Genomic DNA, 21,467 nt, shown 5'->3' with positions numbered 1-21,467 from the left:
CTCATTTCTAAAGATATCACTCATTCTAGCCCCAGAATAACTTCTCATCCACACAAGTTGGGCTTCCCTCACTTATATTGCTGAAAACTGTTTGCACCAGAAACAGAAATCAAGAGACAGAGCTTCACTCCACCAAAGGAAGGAATCCCATAAAGCTTCGTACAGGAATACATTTGTGTCTCCCTCCCACTGTGACCCACATTTAAGTGTTGGCTGGTTGAGAAGAATGACATGGAACCATTAAAAAGCTCTTAGACGTGTCCCACCCGCAGGCGTTAAGTTTACCACAGAAAAGGGAAATGACACAACTACTAAGTGCAGCAATCATCCTTTAAAAAAGGAGCTTGCTGAATGTGACCTGGCTGTACTGCAGGATTTGTCAAAGGATGCTCCATTGGCTAAAAAGTCAGCTGCCCTATCTTTGATACGGAAGACAGACCGGGGAGAGCATGGACCCTTGCTGCTGGATCTGCCCCAACCTCTTGCCCTGGTCTTGGGTCCCTGATTCATTCCTTGATGGAGTTGGACATAGGAGTGTTTATCCCTCAGAGACAAAATTAAAGGGCAGTGGGGGAAAAAAAAAAGCACCAGATAGCGATCACATGGCAAGGAGACTGGATCCCGTCTGAGAGCCTCACAAGTTCTCCCCCTTTGCTCAATTCCAGCGGAGTACTTAATAAACACTGAACGATACACAGCGATTGTTAAGTGATCATCCATCCATATCAAAGCAAGCATCCTCTTATCCTGCTAAATGAAGATCATACAAAATTTTCAGTGTTGCCCAATATATTTTAAAACAACCAATTACCTACTATTTCCAGCTGGACATTCTGTGCCCAAAGAAGTGACGACACCAATATTGAGCAAGAATAGGTTCCTGCATCTCTTACTCCCACCGTTCTTAGTAAGAGAGAAGCATTCCCCTTCGGCATCTCTGCTAGGAACATCTCAGCCCGTTTATCCTTGTGTTCCACCTGCCTGGTAAATCCATTGTAGGCAAATATCAGCTTCTTGTGTCCCCCTCTCTGCTGTAATACCCATTTGATGGTGACATCGGTGTGGTGATCGACTGAGAAAGCACAGCTGAGGAGGACATCCTTATTCAAGCCAGACTGGATTAGAGAGGGTCCTGTGCGTACCAAGAATACACCTGTAATACAGATGGCAAAGCATCATTAGAGCAAGCAGATTTTGGATCAATGGTGCTAAACACAGTCAGAGTACAAACTGCCATCTAAAGATACACAAACCCATACTACAGAATAAAGCTTATATGCGGTCAGAGCGAGAAACAGGTACAATTCATCACTCTGCCACTGACTTCTCACTGAAGGACTGTCTGGATATGTGGAGACTCTACTCAGACCCTATGCCACCAGCACTCCCAGCTATCTCCGTGACAACACTGAATTCCTGAGGAAACTACAATGCATTGGTGACCTTCCAGAAAACACCATCCTAGCCACCATGGATGTAGAGGCTCTCTACACCAACATCCCACACGCTGATGGAATACAAGCTGTCAGGAACAGTATCCCTGATGATGCCACAGCACAACTGGTTGCTGAGCTCTGTGCCTTTATCCTCAGACACAACTATTTCAAATTTGATGACAATATATATCTCCAGATCAGTGGCACCGCTATGGGCACCCGCATGACCCCACAATATGCCAATATTTTTATGGCTGACCTGGAACAACGCTTCCTCAGCTCCCGTCCACTCACGCCCCTTCTCTACCTACGCTACATTGATGACATCTTCATCATCTGGACCCATGGGAAGGAGACTCTGGAAAAATTCCACCACGATTTCAACAGCTTCCACCCCCACCATCAACCTCAGCCTGGACCAATCTACACGGGAGGTCCACTTCCTAGACACTACGGTGCAAATAATTGATGGTCACATTAACACCACCCTATACCGAAAACCTACCGACCGCTATGCCTACCTTCATGCCTCCAGCTTCCATCCCGGGCACACCACAAGATCCATTGTCTACAGCCAAGCACTGAGGTACAACCGCATCTGCTCTAACCTCACAGACAGAGACCAACACCTACAAAATCTCCACCAAGCATTCTCAAAACTACAGTACCCGCACGAGGAAATAAGGAGACAGATCAATAGAGCCAGACGTATACCCAGAAGCCTCCTACTGCAAGACAAACCCAAGAAAGAAACCAACAGGACTCCACTGGCCATCACATACAGTCCCCAGCTAAAACCCCTCCAGCACATCATCAGGGATCTACAACCCATCCTGGACAATGATCCCACACTTTCACAGGCCTTGGGTGGCAGGCCAGTCCTCGCCCACAGACAACCTGCCAACCTGAAGCATATTCTCACCAGTAACTGCACCCTGCACCATAGTAACTCTAGCTCAGGAACCAATCCATGCAACAAACCTCGATGCCAACTCTGCCCACATATCTACACCAGCAACACCATCACAGGACCTAACCAGATCAGCCACACCATCACCGGTTCATTCACCTGCACGTCCACCAATGTAATATATGCCATCATATGCCAGCAATGCCCCTCTGCTATGTACATCGGCCAAACTGGACAGTCTCTAAGGAAAAGGATAAATGGACACAAATCAGATATTAGGAATGGCAATATACAAAAACCTGTAGGAGAACACTTCAACCTCCCTGGCCACACAATAGCAGATCTTAAGGTGGCCGTCCTGCAGCAAAAAAACTTCAGGACCAGACTTCAAAGAGAAACTGCTGAGCTCCAGTTCATCTGCAAATTTGACACCATCAGCTCAGGATTAAACAAAGACTGTGAATGGCTTGCCAACTACAGAACCAGTTTCTCCTCTCTTGGTTTTCACTCAACTGCTAGAACAGGGCCTCATCCTCCCTGATTGAACTAACCTCGTTATCTCTAGCTTGCTTCTTGCTTGCATATATAAACCTGCCCCTGAAAATTTCCACCACTTGCATCCGAAGAAGTGGGTATTCACCCACAAAAGCTCATGCTGCAAAACGTCCGTTAGTCTATAAGGTGCCACAGGATTCTTTGCTGCTTTTACAGATCCAGACTAACACGGCTACCCCTCTGATACTTGACTTCTTTTGTGCCCTTGGTCAAGCCATTTAACTCCTCTTTGTGCCTCAGTCTCTCCATTTGAATAATGGGTACAATTAACCTTCAATAATTCATAACTGTGCTACAAGTCATACTGTGTTGTAGCAGTGTTGGACCCAGGATATTAGAGAACTCAAGAGTTTCAGACCTTGTATTTAGCAGGGACACTGAATTAGTTTCCCAGAACTGAAGAAGAGCTCTGTATAAGCTTGAAAGCTTGTCTCTCCCATCAACAGAAGTTGGCTCAATAAAAGATATCACCTGACCCACCTTGTCTCTCTACAAGTCTTAGTTAACCAACACTGTTTTTTGCAATCTAGATTTTCGTGATAGTAAATAACTGGGGAACATTTATAAAAATCTTTAAAATCCTCAGGTGAAAGACTATATCTATCTATCTATCACTTCAGTCAAGTTATTCCCAATTTACAATGGGAATCTGGGTTGGCCGGTCAACCAACCAACCAATCACCAAACGTTTAGCCTCTTTGCTGAAGCCTGTCTTTTGGACATCAGAATCCCACTCCTGCTATTATAAAAGTGAGACTAAGAGTGAAACAGAGCGTGTGTGTGTAAAAGCAACATGGCCGAGAGGGTTGAGCACAGAGTCTAAATTCTATTTTCTGTTCTGCCACTAAGCCAATCCACCTCCCTGCCTCAATCTTCCATCTGAAAAGGGAAGATGATCCCTGACCTCACAAGGGTGCTTAGAGCATTAGCTAGTTAATGTCTCTATGGTGGTTTTGAATATGCAAAACACTGTACATGTACTAAATATTACTGTCCATTGTTATTACTACTTGCATTTGGGTTGAGAAGCTGCCATGTTACACTTTTCTGGTAACACAAGTTATCTTTACATCTACTTTCAAGCCCCTTTACCCTGCGACACTGGAGTCAAGTGGCCTTAGCTGTATTGGCAATCCTAAGTATTCAAAACCCAGGAGTCAGACCTCCCAGAACCATGAAATTGGCTTAAAAAGTAAGAGATTTTTTAAAAAAAAAACCACAACTTTTGGTCTTTTTATTTACCTTCTAGGTTTTGAGCCTTAAAGAGACACCGGGGTCAAATTTTCAACATGGTCTCCATAACTATGAAGCCTAGAAACTTACTTTAAAAAAATATATATATATATTTGACTAATTTATTTATTTTCAAAAAGATTGTCGAGATTGTCTCTTATTCACAAGATTCCATGAGCTGGGGCTTTAAGGAAAACACCAAATAAAAGAACACCCCAAATAAAATCGGAAGGATCGGCAATACTCCCGTAGTGTAAACAAGAATGAGATCCATTATTTCGATTATACACAACTCTAGCAAAGCTGCTTCTCCCTATTTTAAACCCACCAATGGGGATATTTTAAAAATATCACGATGCTAGTTACTTCATCGCCAAACTCACATGGTTGTTACAATGCAACATGGATCCTATAAAACAAAGTCCTCATTTGGATGGTGCAGTAGAAGAGCAAACTACGATTAACATCATTATTATTCAATGTTTCTTTGATAGTCTTATTGTTACCTGAAAGATAAAATCTCCCTGCGTTGCCTTGAGAAACATCTTCGGGGACTTGGTTCTCTGCCTCTTTGCTGGCACTTGATTGTACCAAAAAGACTGTAATGGTGAATTTGTCAGCCAGGTGCTTTATGGTGCCAGTGAACCACGAATCTAGTTTATGAACTTGAGTTTGTAACCCAGGCCAGAGGATCTGGGTGTTATCTGTAAAATATCTGCTAATCTTACATTCAAGCTGGTCAGTATCCTCATCCACATGTTGGAGAATATCCAGTGAGGACTCTGCATGAAAAAACACACATGCACCTGTTAGAATCCCAGCTCATCTTAATAAATATTATGGAGAGAGTCTAACTATCTATGCACACCAGCCCAAACAGCAAATACTACGCAACCCTATTCAATCTCAGTTGTAATCCACTCTCAGCACACGCACAAACAGCATGGAAATCTTCTCCCCAAGCCCCCGGTTTTACAACAGGCGCTTTACAGGCTCAAATCTCTGCCTTTATGGACCCAGTTGCAGAGCTGTGGCCTTAATTTGGTTGTAGCATCTCAGGACTAAGATAAAGATTCTTGCTAATGAATACCACACGCACCTCTCCTTCACGGCTAATTACCCTGCCTTTAGGAGGGTCTGACATGACAGAGCCTGATTTTCCTCTCTGTTACACGGGTGAAAGTCATGAGAAACGACACAGAAATCAATAGAGTTACACCGGAGTAACAAGATTTAAGTGAGATCAGCAGTAGATCTAGAGTTTTCAGCATCTTTGAAATGAGTATCTCTGAGGCAGCAGACTGTCGAATATTATCAATATGCGCTAAGGAGCTTTTGGCAGTTGGCTCTGAATATTAACTGCTATTTTATTGCCATCCAAGGGCTTAAAGGGTGAAGCTCACCCCTGTACAGAGACTTAAGCGGTTCACAGCCCTTGTACTGGCTGAAAGAATAGCCAAAGAATCAGTCAACTCAACAGATGAGAGACCAAGAAAACAGACCGATGTCCTGATTTCTAGAGGTAAGCTGCAGGGCTCATCTCGTCACAATGTATTTTACCAGTCCCCAGAAAAGAATGAGGAGATCCCTCCACGAATTTGACGGCCCTCACTTGAGTGCATTTTGAAAAGCACAGAGTTCAGGAGACTGAATAATGAGATATTCTGGGGGGTACATTTTAGTAAGATACATTTTACGAACATAGGGGTATTCTTGCCCCTTGAGTTCTTTTCTTTAATGCAGTATATTGTCACTACTCTTTGTCATCCACCATACTCACAAGAGGTTATTTGTCAGCCGCACAATAAGTCACTTATCATAAATCACACAATAATGTTATTTCTAAAGATAGACCCAAAGCAAACCCCCAAACACATAGGGGAATTTGAAACCTGGATCAAGATCTGAACTTTGCAGCTCAGATTCCTCTCCCACCATGAACAGTTCTGCATAAAAGGGCTCCAAGAGGCACATCTTTTCTCTGAATCCTCCTACTCTGTTGTGACTAGTTCGAGGGAAATGTACTCTGCATATCCCCCCTATGTTGTGATTAACTTTATCTGATGATGATATAACAGCACAAGCTAACAACATTCCCAGCAGGATTTACCCTGGCAGATGTCTTCCCACGCTTGCAAAATGATTAAATATTCATTTACTAAGTGAATTTAATGCTAGTGAAGATTGAGGATTTATCTACACAGAGAAGTTAGCATGCAGTAAGCTAGGGTGTGAATTCAAAGTGAGTTAGCTACTCTGCACCAACTCCCCATGCGGACACTCTTAATGCAGTTTAGCTTGGAATACTTCCAAAGTATATTAAGCTGATGTGCACAAACATGCTCTTAGGTTGCGGTAAGAGAGTCCACATGGGGAATTAGTGCTACTGCAGGGCCTTTTCCTGTGTATGCAATCCCCAAAGTCTTCTGTTTAGCCACATACCACATCCCAGCCTGAATAACGCCCACAGTGACCTACTAAAGTGCCTCAACCAGGAGCTGACGGAAAGTCAGGTTCTGATCATTCCTTGCAACAGCAGAGAATTAGCTCTGCCTGTGCCACCCCTATGTGGTACAGACCTGCCGTAGTGACTTCTAGGCCACTCTCATCCCAGCTGCCCTGGCACGTGGAGCTTGCCCAAGGGATGTGGCTGGACAAGTTGGTACGAGGTTGATCAACCTTCAGAGTTATTTCATATTTCAGTCTTTGGGCTGCTCTGGTTTGTGTCCGGGACTGGTCTGTCCCCAAGAAGGCCCCAGTGCCAGAAGAGGGTTTACAGCACCCGCCATCCTAACAGTCACCGAGTAGAGCTGAGCCACAACTCAGGATCAGGGCCTCACTGTCCATGCTCGCTCAGTTCTTCTGCCAGAATGGCCAAACAAGCCACTTATATAGGTGGCTCCCTGACATGGGCACTTGTCCACTAGAACCTGGGACGCGACCCGCCAACTCATTTCAGGTTGGCCAGCCATCCACTGCTAAGCTGCAGTCACTGTGACCCTAGGCACCCCTGTATTCAGACCCTACACACGACTGCCGTGATTTTTGTGCCAAATATGCCTTGTGAAATAATCGAAAACTAACAACTCCCGGGGTCAATATCATTATAAATTATATGTAACAAAGCTGGGTGTGATATTATGAATACTCACTGATATTACACTTTGAAGGCCTGGTCTATACTGGGGGCGGGGGAAATTGATCTAAGTTACGCAACTTCAGCTACGTGAATAACATAGCTGAAGTCGACGTACTTAGATCGACTTACCGTGGTGTCTCCACTGCCCCGTCGACTCTGCCTGCGCCTCTCACGGTGGTGGAGTACAGGAGTCGACGGGAGAGTGTTCGGGAGTCGATTTATCGTGTCTAGACTAGACACGATAAATTGACACCCCCCCCGCTGGATCAATTGCTGCCTGCCGATCCGTCAGGTAGTGAAGACATTTAAATTTGTGTGTGTGTGTGTGTGTGTGTGTGTGTGTGTGTGTGAGAGAGAGAGAGAGAGAGAGAGAGAGACTGAGAGAGACTGTGTGTGTGTGAGATAAACTGTTTTTTTCCAGATAAAGACAAGTGTCTGACACCTCAAATCAGGTATGGCTCAAATTCAATGGCTACTGATTTGTATCAGAAGTTGCAACAGGAAGGGATAATTTGGAACTAGCCTCCAGCTTTATTTTTTCCGACCTCCTAGGTCCTTAATTCAGCATGAACTAATGAACTTTATCTGGGGGTATCCTTTGGAAGAATCAATTTAAAAGGTACCCTGAGCTACAGGTTGTTAAAGAACAACCAGAGTTACAACCATTACAGAGCTACGAACAACCTCCATTCCCGAAGTGTTCGTAACTGAGGCTCTACTGTATGTATTTGGTAACTCCCTTTCCTTAGATTTACCTCCCTACATAGACCTATAGCCATACACCTGTAGACCTCATCACCACAGTAATCTGAACGATTTCTTCTGCTATATTTTCAAAATGCTGCATTGGATATTCTGAGAATAGATGGGAGAATCTATGGAATGCACTAAAAATGGACCCTCTCATGTCAAACACATACTGTTTAGCTCTTCACTCCACTGTCACTCTTTCACGGAAGGAAAGGCTCATCCTTCTGTTACATTTCTCTCTTGTAAAAATATTTGCTGAAACCAGTCAGGGTGTGTTGGCACACAGAAAACAGTCTGACACAGATCAACACCCCCTTGTTGGTAAACAAACGACTAGTATAGCAGGCTTAGTTGTAGGGTGTTATGCTGACATCTATTGGCCAATTTAGAATAGAGCACAGCATCTATTCATTTAACAAACTATCAGGGGCCAAATTTTCCCCACAGCCGGACACAAGCAAGAACTCATACTTGTGTGTCTTGCGGTGGGGAAGTGGGGTCCCCAGCTGAGAAAGGTGGACACTATTACTCATATATTTACATATTTATACTATATATAGCTGGGGTGCAGAGGCAGGCTTCCTGCTTGTCCTGGCACCACGGAACGCGCTGTGCCCCGGAAGCGGCCAGCAGCCGGTCCGGCTCCCAGGTGGAGGTGCGCAAGCAGCTCTGTGTGGCTCTCACCTGCAGGCACCAGCCCCCTCTCATTGGCTGCGAACCGGTGCTCGGAGCGGGGGCAGCACATGGAGCCCCATGTCCCCCCGCCTAGGAGACGGACCTGCTGCTGGCCGCTTCCGGGGCGCAGCGCGGTGTCAGAGCAGGTAGGGACGAGCCTGCCTTAGCTGGGCAGAACCGCTGATGGGACTTTTAACGGCCCAGTCTGCCGTGCCAACCTGAGCCACCGCGACCCAGCGCCCTCCATTCCACAACCCAGAACTGAGTTGCAGCTCACAGTTTGAAAACCAGTGGGACAGCCTGTCTCTCAGGGAAGATTCTTCCTGAGGTTGTGTTATGGCCTGAAGCATGAGGATTTTATATATCTTAGCATTTATCGTTACAACTCTGCATATTCATATTCATTCAATCCCTTCTGAATCCTGCTAAACTTTTGATCTCAACAAAATCTTGTGGCAATGAATTCCATAGGCCAACAGCTTGTTGTGCGCACACACACAGAATCATCATAGCTGGAATGCACAGTGACAGTTATCATTAAAGTTGACTAAGCGTTCCCATTCTAAAGGGCTTTATTTCAGTTGTTTGTAACTTTCATTTTGCAGAGGTTTTCCAGGTGTGGTCTCTGCCCGAGAATGAATTTTAAATTTGAGCAATAACAGTTCAGCCATTTTTGATTCTGAAGGGAGTGAACACATACATTTCTACTATTAAACATCTTTGGTGTGTCTTTTTTTAAACATTTCTAATACCTCGCTGGGAGAAGCTTGAAGCTCAGCAGAGAGATAATCCCTAGTTTGGACACATGCCTCTCGGTGGTCTACTGAAAATGCATTCTTCTTTGGCCCAATTATAAGAGATTAAAACAGCATGCTTTGATCATATGCACTTATGTTGCCTGAACCACAATCTCCCTACATTCTACTGACAATAGGATGTGTGCACAAATAAGGAAGTTGGGCACAATGATAAATGAAGAGGGTCCCTTTTATGGACCCAGCCAGTTAGCTATAAAATCCCTCTTAGTAGCTGCTTTCTACTTGCTTTACCTGTAAAGAGTTAAAAAGTCTCACTGCAGGTATAGGTAAAAGGAAGTAGGTGGGCACCTGGCCAAAAGAGCCGATACGAAGGCTAGAACTTTTCAGAATTGGGAAGAAACTTCCCCTTTGTCTGTCTGTGTTAGTCTCCTGGAGAGAAGGGACAGAGCAGCTATGCTGTAAGAGCTTGGGTCAAGTATGAAAAATCATCAGATCATACCTAGAAACTACTCATTTGAAACTCCAGATATGTAAGTAGATCAGGAAATGTCTAGGAAGATGCGATTAGGTTTCTCTCTTTTATTTCTTTATGGCTTGTGAACTCCCCTGTGCTAACCCCAAATGCTTTTGTTTTGCTTGTAACCTTTAAACTGGACCTCAAGAAAATGATTCTTGATGCTTCATTCTTGTAAGTGTTGTTTTTTTAATCTAGCAATAGCCTGAGTTTCCAAATGTATTTTCTTCCTTTTGGTTTTTTAATAAAATTTACCTTTTTTAAGAACAGGATTGGATTTGTGTGTCCTAAGAGGTGTGTGAACATGTTGTTTAATTAGCTGGTGGCAACAGCTGATTTCCTATTTTCTTTCTCAGCTCTTACATGGGGGGGTGGGAGGCCTTGAGGGTACCCCACAGGAAGGCATTCCCAAGTGCGCCTTTCCGGGTTCTAAAAGGGGTTTTGCACTTGAGTGGTGGCAGCATCTACCCACCCAAGGTCAGACAGAAGCTGTAACTTTGGGAGTTTAATAGCAGCCTGGAGTGGCCAGTATTAATTTTTAGAATCCTTGCGGGCCCCAAGTGCTACGGATAACTGTACTCTGCAGCAGGCTGAAATGGGAACTCTACAATGGGGGAGGATATGGCCTCAGAGATAGGGAAGCTATTGCCTTAATCAGAAAGGCCCACCATGTGCTAAACAGTCGATGGATGATTCAGGCTGCTAATCTGCACAACCTGCTTCACCCACAGCGACGGGAGGACAACGCAAGCATAGCAACACACCAGCTCTCCTGACAATGGGGTTTAACACCAAAAACCACTCCAGGCCCCCACACTCTGAGATCACCCCCCAGGTCCCGCAAAGCTTCTGGAATGCGAGACCAGAGGACGGTCTGTGTGCAGCATTCCAACATTTGTGTGCCACCATCCCTAAGCAACCTGAAGGACACCCCCCGAGGCGACCTGCCCAGAGATTGGGGGCCCCAATTTTGGTTGCCTCAAGTCTCAGTCTGCACCTACTTTACAACTCCCTCAAATGGGAACCAAATTTGCACATATGCCTGAGCATCTATACTCACCTTGTACAATAAATGTGAGGGTATCAGTAGCAGGAGGATTTTCTTGGTGAGGTCTCTCAGTTCCACTTAGCAGGAGCCAGGCATTCTGTCTGATGTACTTGAATTCACTTAACAATGGGATTGTTTCAGTTGTCTCAAACAAGCAGGAAAGCTGCCTACTTTGACTGAAGGTTGAACCTGCTGTTGCAACTCCATTCTGGTGCTTTAGGATTCCTTCAAGGCAATACATGCACAAATGCATTAAAAAAATACTGTTGATCTTTTAACAATAAAAAATACCTCCGAATTAAGTTTTGTTTTCTCATGTGAAAAAAAATCTAATGCATTTAGCTAACACCGTATCTATGCCATTTTAATGGCTCCATTTGGGCTGTAGTATCTTGAATATTACTTTTTTTGAGGGTGAAGGGCCATTTTTCTGCATTATGGGAGTACAAAAAACTTTGGACTCTTTATCCATAAATCTTTTGAGGGGGAAAATAACAGAAGATATAAAATTTTCCCTGAGCAAATACATTTTGCTTTTTGGTCACAGAACTTAATGTAATTATTAAGTTCTTTAAACGATGGTTGTATTATGAAATAAATGATTAAAATGTTAGTGTGTGTGTGTATATATATCTATATCTATATATCTAAAGTTACAAATGCAGCACATTAACCCAGACAGAGAGAATTTTTCTAGCAAAACCCCAAATCATGCTTCATTTCAAGTTTCATTAATAGCCAGTAATGCAGGCCAGACCGACATAAATTTAGACAAACATTTAGTTTTGAATGTGTGGTTCAGTTTGTTGGAATCAATGAGCCAAACTTGGTTGTTATGTAGAGTCTATCCCAAACCTGGGCAAAAGAGAGCAGTTTTGGCCGAGTTTCACTTGGAGATTTTGGGTTTGTTTCTATTCAAAAACTAAGGCTAAGATTTTAAAGTGAGACTCATGAATTTTAGGTGTCTCAAATTGGACACCCAAAAATTGAGGTAGCCCCAAAAAATCATTGAAGACTTTTGGAAATCTTAGCCTAGATTTCTATGCTATGAAAACAAGACTGTTTGGATCAGCAGTTCTGCAGTTAAAACCACCCTCAGGCCAACAAAGATAATTTCTCTTTACAATAGGACAGATATTATCACAACAACCAACAGTCTCTGACAACAACACATCAAGAATTTAGCATATAAAGTGATTCAGTCTCATTTTACATAGCACTGTAACACATGCAAATATATTAGGTGTACATACCGGTGCACAGGAAGCAATAAACTGCCGAATAAATCCTAAAATTCATAGTGGAGTTGCTTTAGGTACAGAGCCACCCTCTACAGACTCTCTTCTTGCTCCATAACTTTGGCTGGTTTTAGTTTCACTTTCATTTCTCTCAAAGAGGCTGTTGCAATCCCTGCAGGGCGGGATTTTCTGCTCAAACATCATAACAGCTGGGCCAAATTCTCTACTAGCATTAACACCAGTGAAGTCAGTCGAGTCACGCCAGCAGAGAACTTGGCCCACTGAGAGGTAAGAGAGTGGATATAGCTGCCAAAGAGGAGCTAGGATTTATTTCTCTGTTGCAGACAAGTTTAGAGCTGCAGGTTTCGGAGTGGTAGCTGTGTTAGTCTGTATCAGCAAAAACAAGGTGGAGTCCTTGTGGCACCTTAGAGACTAGAGCGTCTGGATCCCCCCCATCTTAACAAGGGTTGGGTGAGGTCTCCTTAGCACCAGCGGGGATAAGCACCTTCCCCCACCAGGAGCAGAGCAGGAGGCAGTTCCCTATACAGTCCTAAGTGAAGTCGGGAGAGAATGCTCCTCTCTCCTGTGCTACAACGGGCACATCTGAGAGAACACCAGTACTGCCAACCCCAAGTGCTCAAAAAGCATAAGATTGATTTAAAGATTATGACATTTTAAAGCTAATAGATGTTTGGTACTTTTTAATTTGCCTTCTGGTGTTGCAGCATTTAAGGTTATGTTTCCAGGTTTTCCTCCTTAGCCAGGAGAGCTAGAAACCAAAATAAAAAAAAGGGGGGGGGGCGGGGCGGGAACACAGCTGAGATTCTGAACCCCCTGCCAATATTGTTTCATTGTTTCCTTGCACTCCCCCATCTGTTGTCTCTTGTCTGACACTTAGGGTATGTCTATACTATCCACGGAATCGGCGGGCAGTGATCAATCCAACGGGGATAGAGAATAAGATGGAGAATATCTTCTTGTCCTTATATAAATCGATGGTACGCCCACATCTTGAATACTGCGTACAGATGTGGTCTCCTCATCTCAAAAAAGATATACTGGCACTAGAAAAGCTTCAGAAAAGGGCAACTAAAATGATTAGGGGTTTGGAACGGGTCCCATATGAGGAGAGATTAAAGAGGCTAGGACTTTTCAGCTTGGAAAAGAGGAGAATAAAGGGGGATATGACAGAGATATATTATATCATGAGTGATGTGGAGAAAGTGAATAAAGAAAAGTTATTTACTTGTTCCCATAATATAAGAACTAGTGGCCACCAAATGAAATTAATGTGCAGCAGGTTTAAAACAAATAAAAGGAAGTTCTTCTTCACACAGCACAGAGTCAACCTGTGGAACTCCTTGCCTGAGGAGGTTGTGAAGGCTAGGACTATAACAGGGTATAAAAGAGAACCAGATAAATTCATGGAGGTTAAGTCCATAAATGGCTATTAGCCAGGATGGGTAAGGAATGGTGTCCCTGGCCTCTGTGTGTCAGAGGGTGGAGATGGATGGCAGGAGAGAGATCACTTGATCACTGCCTGTTAGGTTCACTCCGTCTGGGGCACCTGGCAGTGGCCACTGTTGGTAGACAGGATACTGGGCTGGATGGACCTTTGGTCTTACCCAGCACGGCCATTTTAATGTTATCTAATGGGGTTGTGCCCAGTGGGGCCCTACAGGGATCTGTTCTCAACCAGTTATCTGGAAGAAAATATAAAATCATTGTTGGTAAAATCTACAGATTACCATGCCACTAATTTTTGTGTAAACAACAATGGAAATGGGTCAGTCATACAGAACCACCTGGATCACTTGTGGTTCATCTGAACAACCTGCATTTCAATACAGCTAAATTCAAGGTCACACAACTAGGAACAAAGAATGCAGGTCAAACTTATAAGATGGGGGGAGGGAAGGGGTTGTATCCTGGAAAGCAACAACTCTGAGAAGGATTTTGGGGTCATGGAAGACAACAAATTGAACCTAAGCTCCCAGTGAAATCCCATAAGAGAGAGTAAATGCGATTCTTGGATGTTTAAATAGGAGAAGGGCAGTAAAGTTACCTGGATATACACCATTAGTGACACCTTTACTGGAATACTGTGTCCAGTTCCGGTATCCACACTTCAAAAGAGATGTTAAAAAAATTGCAAAGCATTCAGAAAAGAACGACGAGAACACCGCAGTTTGGAAAAGATTCCTTACTGCAAAAGACTAAAAAAAAAAAGCTCCATCTATTTAATTTATTTAAGGGAAGATTCAGTAGTGACTAGAACACAATCTATAAGCAAGGAAGAGCTTTCTGATAGTAATGGCTTTTTAAACTGGCAGAAGACGACAATGACGAATTCAGATTAAAAATAATACCTAATCGTGCTTTTCATCAGCAGATCTAAGAGTGCTTTACAACAGTCAGTTGCATTATCCTCATTTTACAAATGAGGAAACTGAAGCACGGAGGTGAAAAATAAGGCACACGTTTTTCAGAATGAACATAATTAACCACTGGGACAACTTACCCAGGGAGGTGGTGGATTCTCCATCACTTGGAGTCTTTCAATCAAGACTGGATGGTTTTCTAAAAATATCTGCCATAACTCACACAAGATGATAAATACAGAAATTATTGGGTGCGGTTCTGCGGCCTGTGTTATACAAAAGATCAGACTAGATGGTCAGAATAAGAAGTTTTAAGGCCTGAAGGAGCCAATCTATGAATTTACACCAGTTGAGGACATGGCTCGTCATGTATGAGCATTCTCTTCTAACGCTAATATTTAAACTTCACCAGTTTTGCCGTAGTTATAGCTTTCCTTCCTAATTCACTCCCCCTTGCACACACAAAATCAAAACTGGTTGTTTTTAGTCCAACATAGGAGAAATGGGTTCATTTCCCCTGCCCCTCACCTCAAAAAATTTCAATTGACAGGATAATTTCCTGGTATGGAAATAGTGAAAGTTTCTATTTATTTGATTTCAATAGTAAAAAACCCCCCAAACATACCAAACAACCCCTCTTCCCCCACAATTAAGAACTTTGTTGTTATACATTAAACATTTTAAAAACAATACATTTTCCTTCATACAGATAATCAAGTAATATGTTAAATAGTCAGCTGATTCTAAATTACTTACTTACTAGAACATGTAATTTTGACAACACATAGAAAGGTTAAAGGCTTACATAAAGAACGGAATCAGATCCGCTTTTAACGGGCTGACCCAGCAAGGCAATGAATGACCACAACTCCCACTGATACCAATGGGAGTGGGGGTACTTGGCATCGTACGGGCACCGTGCAGGGCTGGGCCTTCAGCTGAGATTTGCAAAGGAACCTAAGGGAGTTAGGTGCCAAATTCAGGCAACCTTTGAAAAATTCCAGCCTTCATGTCACTATGCCCTGGTGTAGCACTAATGGGTTTTGGGAGAGAGCTGAGTTCAGCTTCAATCTTATAAAGAGAATGGCTGATATAGGATCTTTGGGAGAGCAGATGGAGAAGACAGATGAAGGGTAAAGTTACTCCAAAGGAACTAAAGATGAAGCACCAAGTTTAGGTGTGGTAGGATCTGGGGTTATGGTTTGGAACCTTCTCTACATAAGAGTTTATAGCAGTAGGAAATAAAAGAAACTATTGTTCAAACCACTTCACCAAGATAAAATTACATAACCCTCAGAGAACCCATATGCAGTAGGCATTTACCCCCATTTTATAGATGGGGAAATGGAGGCTCAGAGAAGTGTAGCAACTCGCACAGCTTGCCTTGTGCTTGGACTGCACCCCTGTAACAATATGTACTATCCAAACCAGTATTTTCTTAAGATCACTTAAAATGTCACATTACAAACATGCTGCCAGATTCACCATTGGTGCAATGACTTCTGCTTAGTAAAGTGATGGGCTTGGCCCTCTTTTGTGGTTTGTTCCATTCTATGGTCCGGTTAACCCCATGAATTGAGTGCACGCATATTTTCACATCAGTAAGGAGGAACCTCCTTCCGGGAAGACAGGATTGCCTTCATTTACTCTTCTTTGGTCCGCTTCTCTGTTCAGGCCCTTCTGCCCTCTTCTTTCTCCAGTCACAGATCTCCGAGTAGCTACAGGATTGGCACTTCCACGCTTCCTCAATTTCCACCCCCTGGACCTCCCTTTGTCCTTTCCAGTAAGCAAGGTAGTACTGTGCTCTCTCTCGCACCTTTTCTTCTTCAAACCGAACCACCTCCGTCCCGAGCAGGGTGTTACTTTCTTGGTGGTTGTATTCGATTTTCAAACAGTCAATACCGGGGATGTCGGAGAGCGTCAGGTTTAGATACATCAGTTCCAGGAGGTCCCCAAAGCAGGTTACCGTGAATCCTACTTTCTGAGCATGATCCCTAATTTGCGATCCCAGTGGCTGCTCTGGCCTCAGCTGGATGTGACTGGTGATAACATCTGGTTTCAGTTTTCCTTGCACCATGGCATCAAAAATGTATTTATACAAACAGACCTGGAAGCCGGGAGGAGGGGGGGGAAGATAATTTAATAGATGATCAAACAATAGTGCATTATAGAATGCAACAAGCTGGGATGAACTCCCCTAGGCTATGTCTACACTGACAGCTAGGGATGGGAATCCCAGCTTCAAAAGACACTCCACTTTCATTCACCTGAGCTAGCATGCTAAGAATAGTAGTGCAACACCGGCAGCGGTGGCCCAGCCTAGCCACCGTGAGTACGAACCCTCCAGGTTCAGAGGGGTTTGTACTCAGAGCGGCTGGCCCAATCTGCTGCTGTCCATGTTCCACTAGTTTTAGCTCAGATGGGAGCAAGCGTGAATATGTCTGCACAAGCTGGGAATCACACCCCTAGCGCAGAGTGTAGGCACAGCCTCAGGCGTCATTGGAAACCATCATGCTACTCGGTGCAATACTTCCTCGAATGCCGAGAGTATTATACATAGAAATGCCCATCTCCGTAAGGTTACAGATCACCTCCAAATAGACGAGTAGCCCAGGAAAATGTGGACGACTCACTGAACCACAGAGGAGCCAGTGATAAAAATGTACATGAAAATAACTTCTAGGTGTAAATAAAGTGTGTTCAAAATTGAGGCCAGAGTCTGACAGAATGAGACTTAATCAGCTGAACTTTAAAAGGTGGGGTTTTCACCGCTGCCCTAATTCTAAATGGGAATCAGGCAGCCAAATAAATCCTTTAGGCAGCTTTGATGATACGCAGCTGAAAGCAGATCTCAAATTACATGAATAGGGTGCACTTGTAGTTAAAATAAACTTAATATTGCACAACCAATCCAAGTGCTGTGGGATTTGATGGCAATAGTTTAGTAGGTGACATATGTCTCTGCAAGTCAGCATTGAACCAATTATCTGGGAGGCCATGGAATGCTGGAGGTCCAGCTTTTGCATGAGATGTTGACCCAAGTGTCCTGACTTGTCTTTGAAGCTCCTAGGACACTTTTCCCAAGAGAAGGGTTGTTAACGCTGAATCCCAGTTGGGGGTGGTTATACTCCACCTACGTGGAGTTCCCCTTCTAGTTTCAACTGAATACTTCCTGTCCTAACCAGTTGTGTAACATGGCGGCTGGCTGTCAAACAGCGGTTCTCTTTCAGTCCAGAGATGGCTGCAATTCACATATAATTTGCACAATAATCTGTAGAATGTTTTTGGTATAAGAGGGACAATATAAATACAAGGTCGTTACATTACACTACTTCTTTAGTAATGTTAGTCTAATACCCATTAGTTGCTTGTTTTCTGAGCAAATATTTGTCTATGGATTTGAACAAAATTTTACCCCTATTTTGAACATATTTGTCTATGGATTTGAGCATATTTTACCCACCTGGAAATAATCTTTCTTTTTCTGTGCTCCAGAAGGCATAAAAGGTCGGCCTCGAGTTTTTAGCTCTCTCAGCTCCAGCTCTCCCTTGGCACTATAGCACAGCTCATCAATAATTCCCATCAGGAAGACACCTTCTATTACTCCAAACACTGGAAGCTCCCGCACACAACCACCTGAAATACAAAATGGGATACCCATACATTTTATGAGGCTCGCATGGCTTTTGAATGAAGACTTAAGTAACACTGCAAATGTCTTGGAATTGTAGTACTGATGCATTTTAAGAATTTGCATTTAGACACCGGATTAAGAGAATGCTTGCATGCCTCCCCAAGGAGTTTCAGTTTTAATATTCTAAGGTGGTTATTAGAAATTCAGGCAAGGGAGTTTAAAATAAATATTTTTGTCTTAATCTCTAATTGTTATCATCCTTTCAAGCTAGCACAAAGATCACAACAAATTTTTATATATAAAACACACACACTCTCTCTCTCTCTGACACCACACAAACACAGAGTAAAATGAAGATAAAAAAAAATTATGACAATACCTTTTGCCTGCCTACATACCTGCTTGTAGAACTGGAATCACAGAAAGAAGATTCAGTATTTTTATTGCCCAAGAATCTTCCCTGCTGGTCGTACGTATTTTCACTACATCATGGACTTCTAGTTCTGATTTCAAAAAGAGATAAAATGATTATTAATTTTTATCACAGTCCTGCCTTGAGGCTGCAACTCTGGGTCCCATTGTGCAAGGTACCACGAAGCATGGTAAAAAAGCTTCAGTGTAAATAAACAAGATAGACAACAGGTGGGAGGGGAATCGGGCACAGAGATGAGTACCCAAGGGTACTCAACAGATGAGTTGGAGAGCCAGGAAGAGAAGAACCCATGTCTCCTGACACCCAGTCCAGTGCCTTCTTTGAAAATAAATTACCAATGTCAGAAAACGATACAAAATTAGGCCCCTTTCCTTGACCCTGGTGCAATATATCAATCCACTGAGGATTGCAAGGAACATTTTCCTTTTTCCAGGGATACCCATAAGTTAAATTTAGTCCAGACGCCAGCATACTAGGATAGTTAAAGCAGTGTGTGTTATACTGCTCTTTTATGCAAGTATATGCTTTTGGAAGGCTCTTATGAGACTAGAAGGTGAAATTCGGCTTGCAGTTATACCTGTGCATCCCTGCTGACATCAATAGTGTCGTACAGATGTAGCTGTGCGTAGAATTTGACCCAGCGTACTACAAGTAAATGAATTTGTTAACAAACATATTAAAGCCTTCCAAAATCTTTGCAGAAAACATGATGAAACAACGCCCTGTGTGATAAAAGATGCAGAAGAAGCTGAGGAGAAAGAAAACAAAATGGAAGTTTTTACTGCAACAGTCTGGTAGTGTTACCTCTGGCTAGATGGATGCTCTTCCCTGTGTTCAATAACACTACCGTCTCTGGCGCCTGCAGCTGGGGGAGCTCCCGCCCATAAACCATTTGTTGTTCGCACCAACTCTGAGTGGACAGATCAGTGACGCAAAGGTACTTCAGGTAATATTTTTCCAGGGGAGTCTGCGCTCTCTTTCTTTTCACCTTCCCAGCTGCACTGTCTTCCGTCAACACCTTCTTTAAGGATTCCAGAGGCAGGTCGCTTGAGGAGTTTGGCTTTCCAGAGTCTCTATAATGAAATACATTAATTGTTTCCCCCTTTCTAAAGTACTTTAAAAATACAATTGTTTTGCAAAAAGCGACAAAGAGGAGTCCTGTGGCACCTTATAGACTAACAGACGTATTGGAGCATGAGCTTTCGTGGGTGAACACCCACTTCGTCAGATGCATTCAGGGCCGGCTTTATGACCCACTGGCAGGGGCGGCTCTAGGTATTTTGCCGCCCCAAGCACAGCAGGCAGGCTGCCTTCGGCGGCTTGCCTGCGGGAGGTCCGCCGAAGCAGCAGGACCAGCGGACCCTCCGCAGGTATGCTGCCGAAGGCAACCTGCCTGCCGCCCTCGCGGCCACCAGCAGAGTGCCCCCCGTGGCTTGCCGCCCCAGGCACGCGCTTGGCGTGCTGGTGCCTGGAGCCGCCCCTGCCCGCGGGGCCCGACCGGAATACTCGGCGGCGGTCCGGGGCTTCGGCAGCACTTCAGCGGCGGGGAGTCCACTCTGGGTTTTCCGTGGCACCAAAGGACCCTCCATTGCTGAAGACCCCCGGAGCAGGGCCCTCTTAGGCGCGGGGCCCTCTTCCGGGGAATCGGCTTAAAGCCGGCCGCGGACGCATTCACCCACGAAAGCTCATGCTCCGATACTTCTTTTAGTCTATAAGGTGCCCCGGGGCTCTTTGTCTCTTTTTACAGATCCAGACTAACCCAGCTACCCCTCTGATAACTGTTTTGCACTTTGCACAGTAAGTTTACCCAGCCAAGCCACTAGCACAGAGATGAAACAGTAAAGTGGTGGGCAGTATCAATCTCTCTTTCAAGTCTGTGCCAAGGTAGGAACCCACTGGTATAGTTCCTACTCTCCTCCGGGAAAGCCCCCGTGAGGAGCAGCCATTTGTTTTCAAGGAGCCAGATCAGGGCAAGTTCGGACAAGTTTCACACCCTCCCGTGGGAAAGTCCTGCCCAGCCCCGGAGCAAAGGGGAAGTCTCCCCGCGTTAGGAATGTAGATGCTGGGAGCGGGGAACAGCTGCTGGGATGGAGATTTGATCTTCCGGACTCCTTGGGGAGGTTACAAGCCTTGGTCCCCCGCCCTGTTTCCAGGCAGGGGCCGGTTCGCTGCCCCCTGCCTCCGGGAGCGAAGGGGGCGCAGGGACCCCACCCTGCTTTGCAGAGCACCCAGGCTGCACCCCGATTTGGGGGCCGCTTCCCAGAGGCCTGGGCGGTGCAGCTCTCCTAGGAGCTGCCAAAGGAGCCCCACGGGGGTTACCGGGGAAGAGCCAGCGCCGGCTGCAGTCGGGATGCAGCCTGGGGGGGGGGGGCGAGCTCCGGGGGCTGCCGCCGCTCTAGGCTTTGGGGGGCGTTTTACAGGCGAACCCCGAAGCTGGGGAGAGGGGGGCAGCGCTCACCCCGGCTGCAGCGCGTGGCCCCCCGGCTCCTCCCCCAGCAGCCGCAGCAGCTCGGAGTCGCTGAGCTCGCCAGGCTCGGAGCCCGGCCCCGCCATGGACGCTTGAATTGCAGGCTCGGCTCCGCCTCCCCCAGCGCGCTGGGGCGAGCACCGGCCGGAGGAGGGGACGGGGGCAGGTCTCCACCCCCGTCCCCTCCCATCGCGTTCGCCTCCCTCCTCCCTCCTCTGGTCCCAGCCCTTCCCCGCCTCCCTTAGGCTGCAGCGATCGCAGAACGGGGCACGAGTAAGGGAGCCCCGGGGCAACCC

At 45.0% G+C, this 21,467-nt stretch overlaps 1 protein-coding gene across 1 annotated transcript in view; it reads right to left on the bottom strand.

Moving 5' to 3' along the window:
- LOC123353070 (tapasin-related protein-like) overlaps window positions 1–21,264 on the bottom strand; it is a 28,496-nt gene extending 7,232 nt beyond the window's left edge. The window contains exons 1-6 of the mRNA XM_044993838.1: window positions 21,163–21,264; window positions 19,509–19,777; window positions 18,670–18,774; window positions 11,031–11,243; window positions 4,641–4,916; window positions 812–1,153 (exon numbers count right to left, since the gene is read on the bottom strand). Coding sequence (XP_044849773.1) covers window positions 812–1,153; window positions 4,641–4,916; window positions 11,031–11,243; window positions 18,670–18,774; window positions 19,509–19,777; window positions 21,163–21,257 — 1,300 coding nt within the window. The 5' untranslated portion in view covers window positions 21,258–21,264. The remainder of the gene's footprint in view (window positions 1–811; window positions 1,154–4,640; window positions 4,917–11,030; window positions 11,244–18,669; window positions 18,775–19,508; window positions 19,778–21,162) is intronic.
- Window positions 21,265–21,467: the final 203 nt, after the last annotated feature.

Source organism: Mauremys mutica, chromosome 19, assembly GCF_020497125.1.
Source record: "Mauremys mutica isolate MM-2020 ecotype Southern chromosome 19, ASM2049712v1, whole genome shotgun sequence".
Taxonomy (NCBI): domain Eukaryota; kingdom Metazoa; phylum Chordata; order Testudines; family Geoemydidae; genus Mauremys; species Mauremys mutica.
The sequence above is the reverse complement of the archived record's forward strand: the minus strand, read 5'-3'. Positions and strand labels throughout refer to the sequence as shown.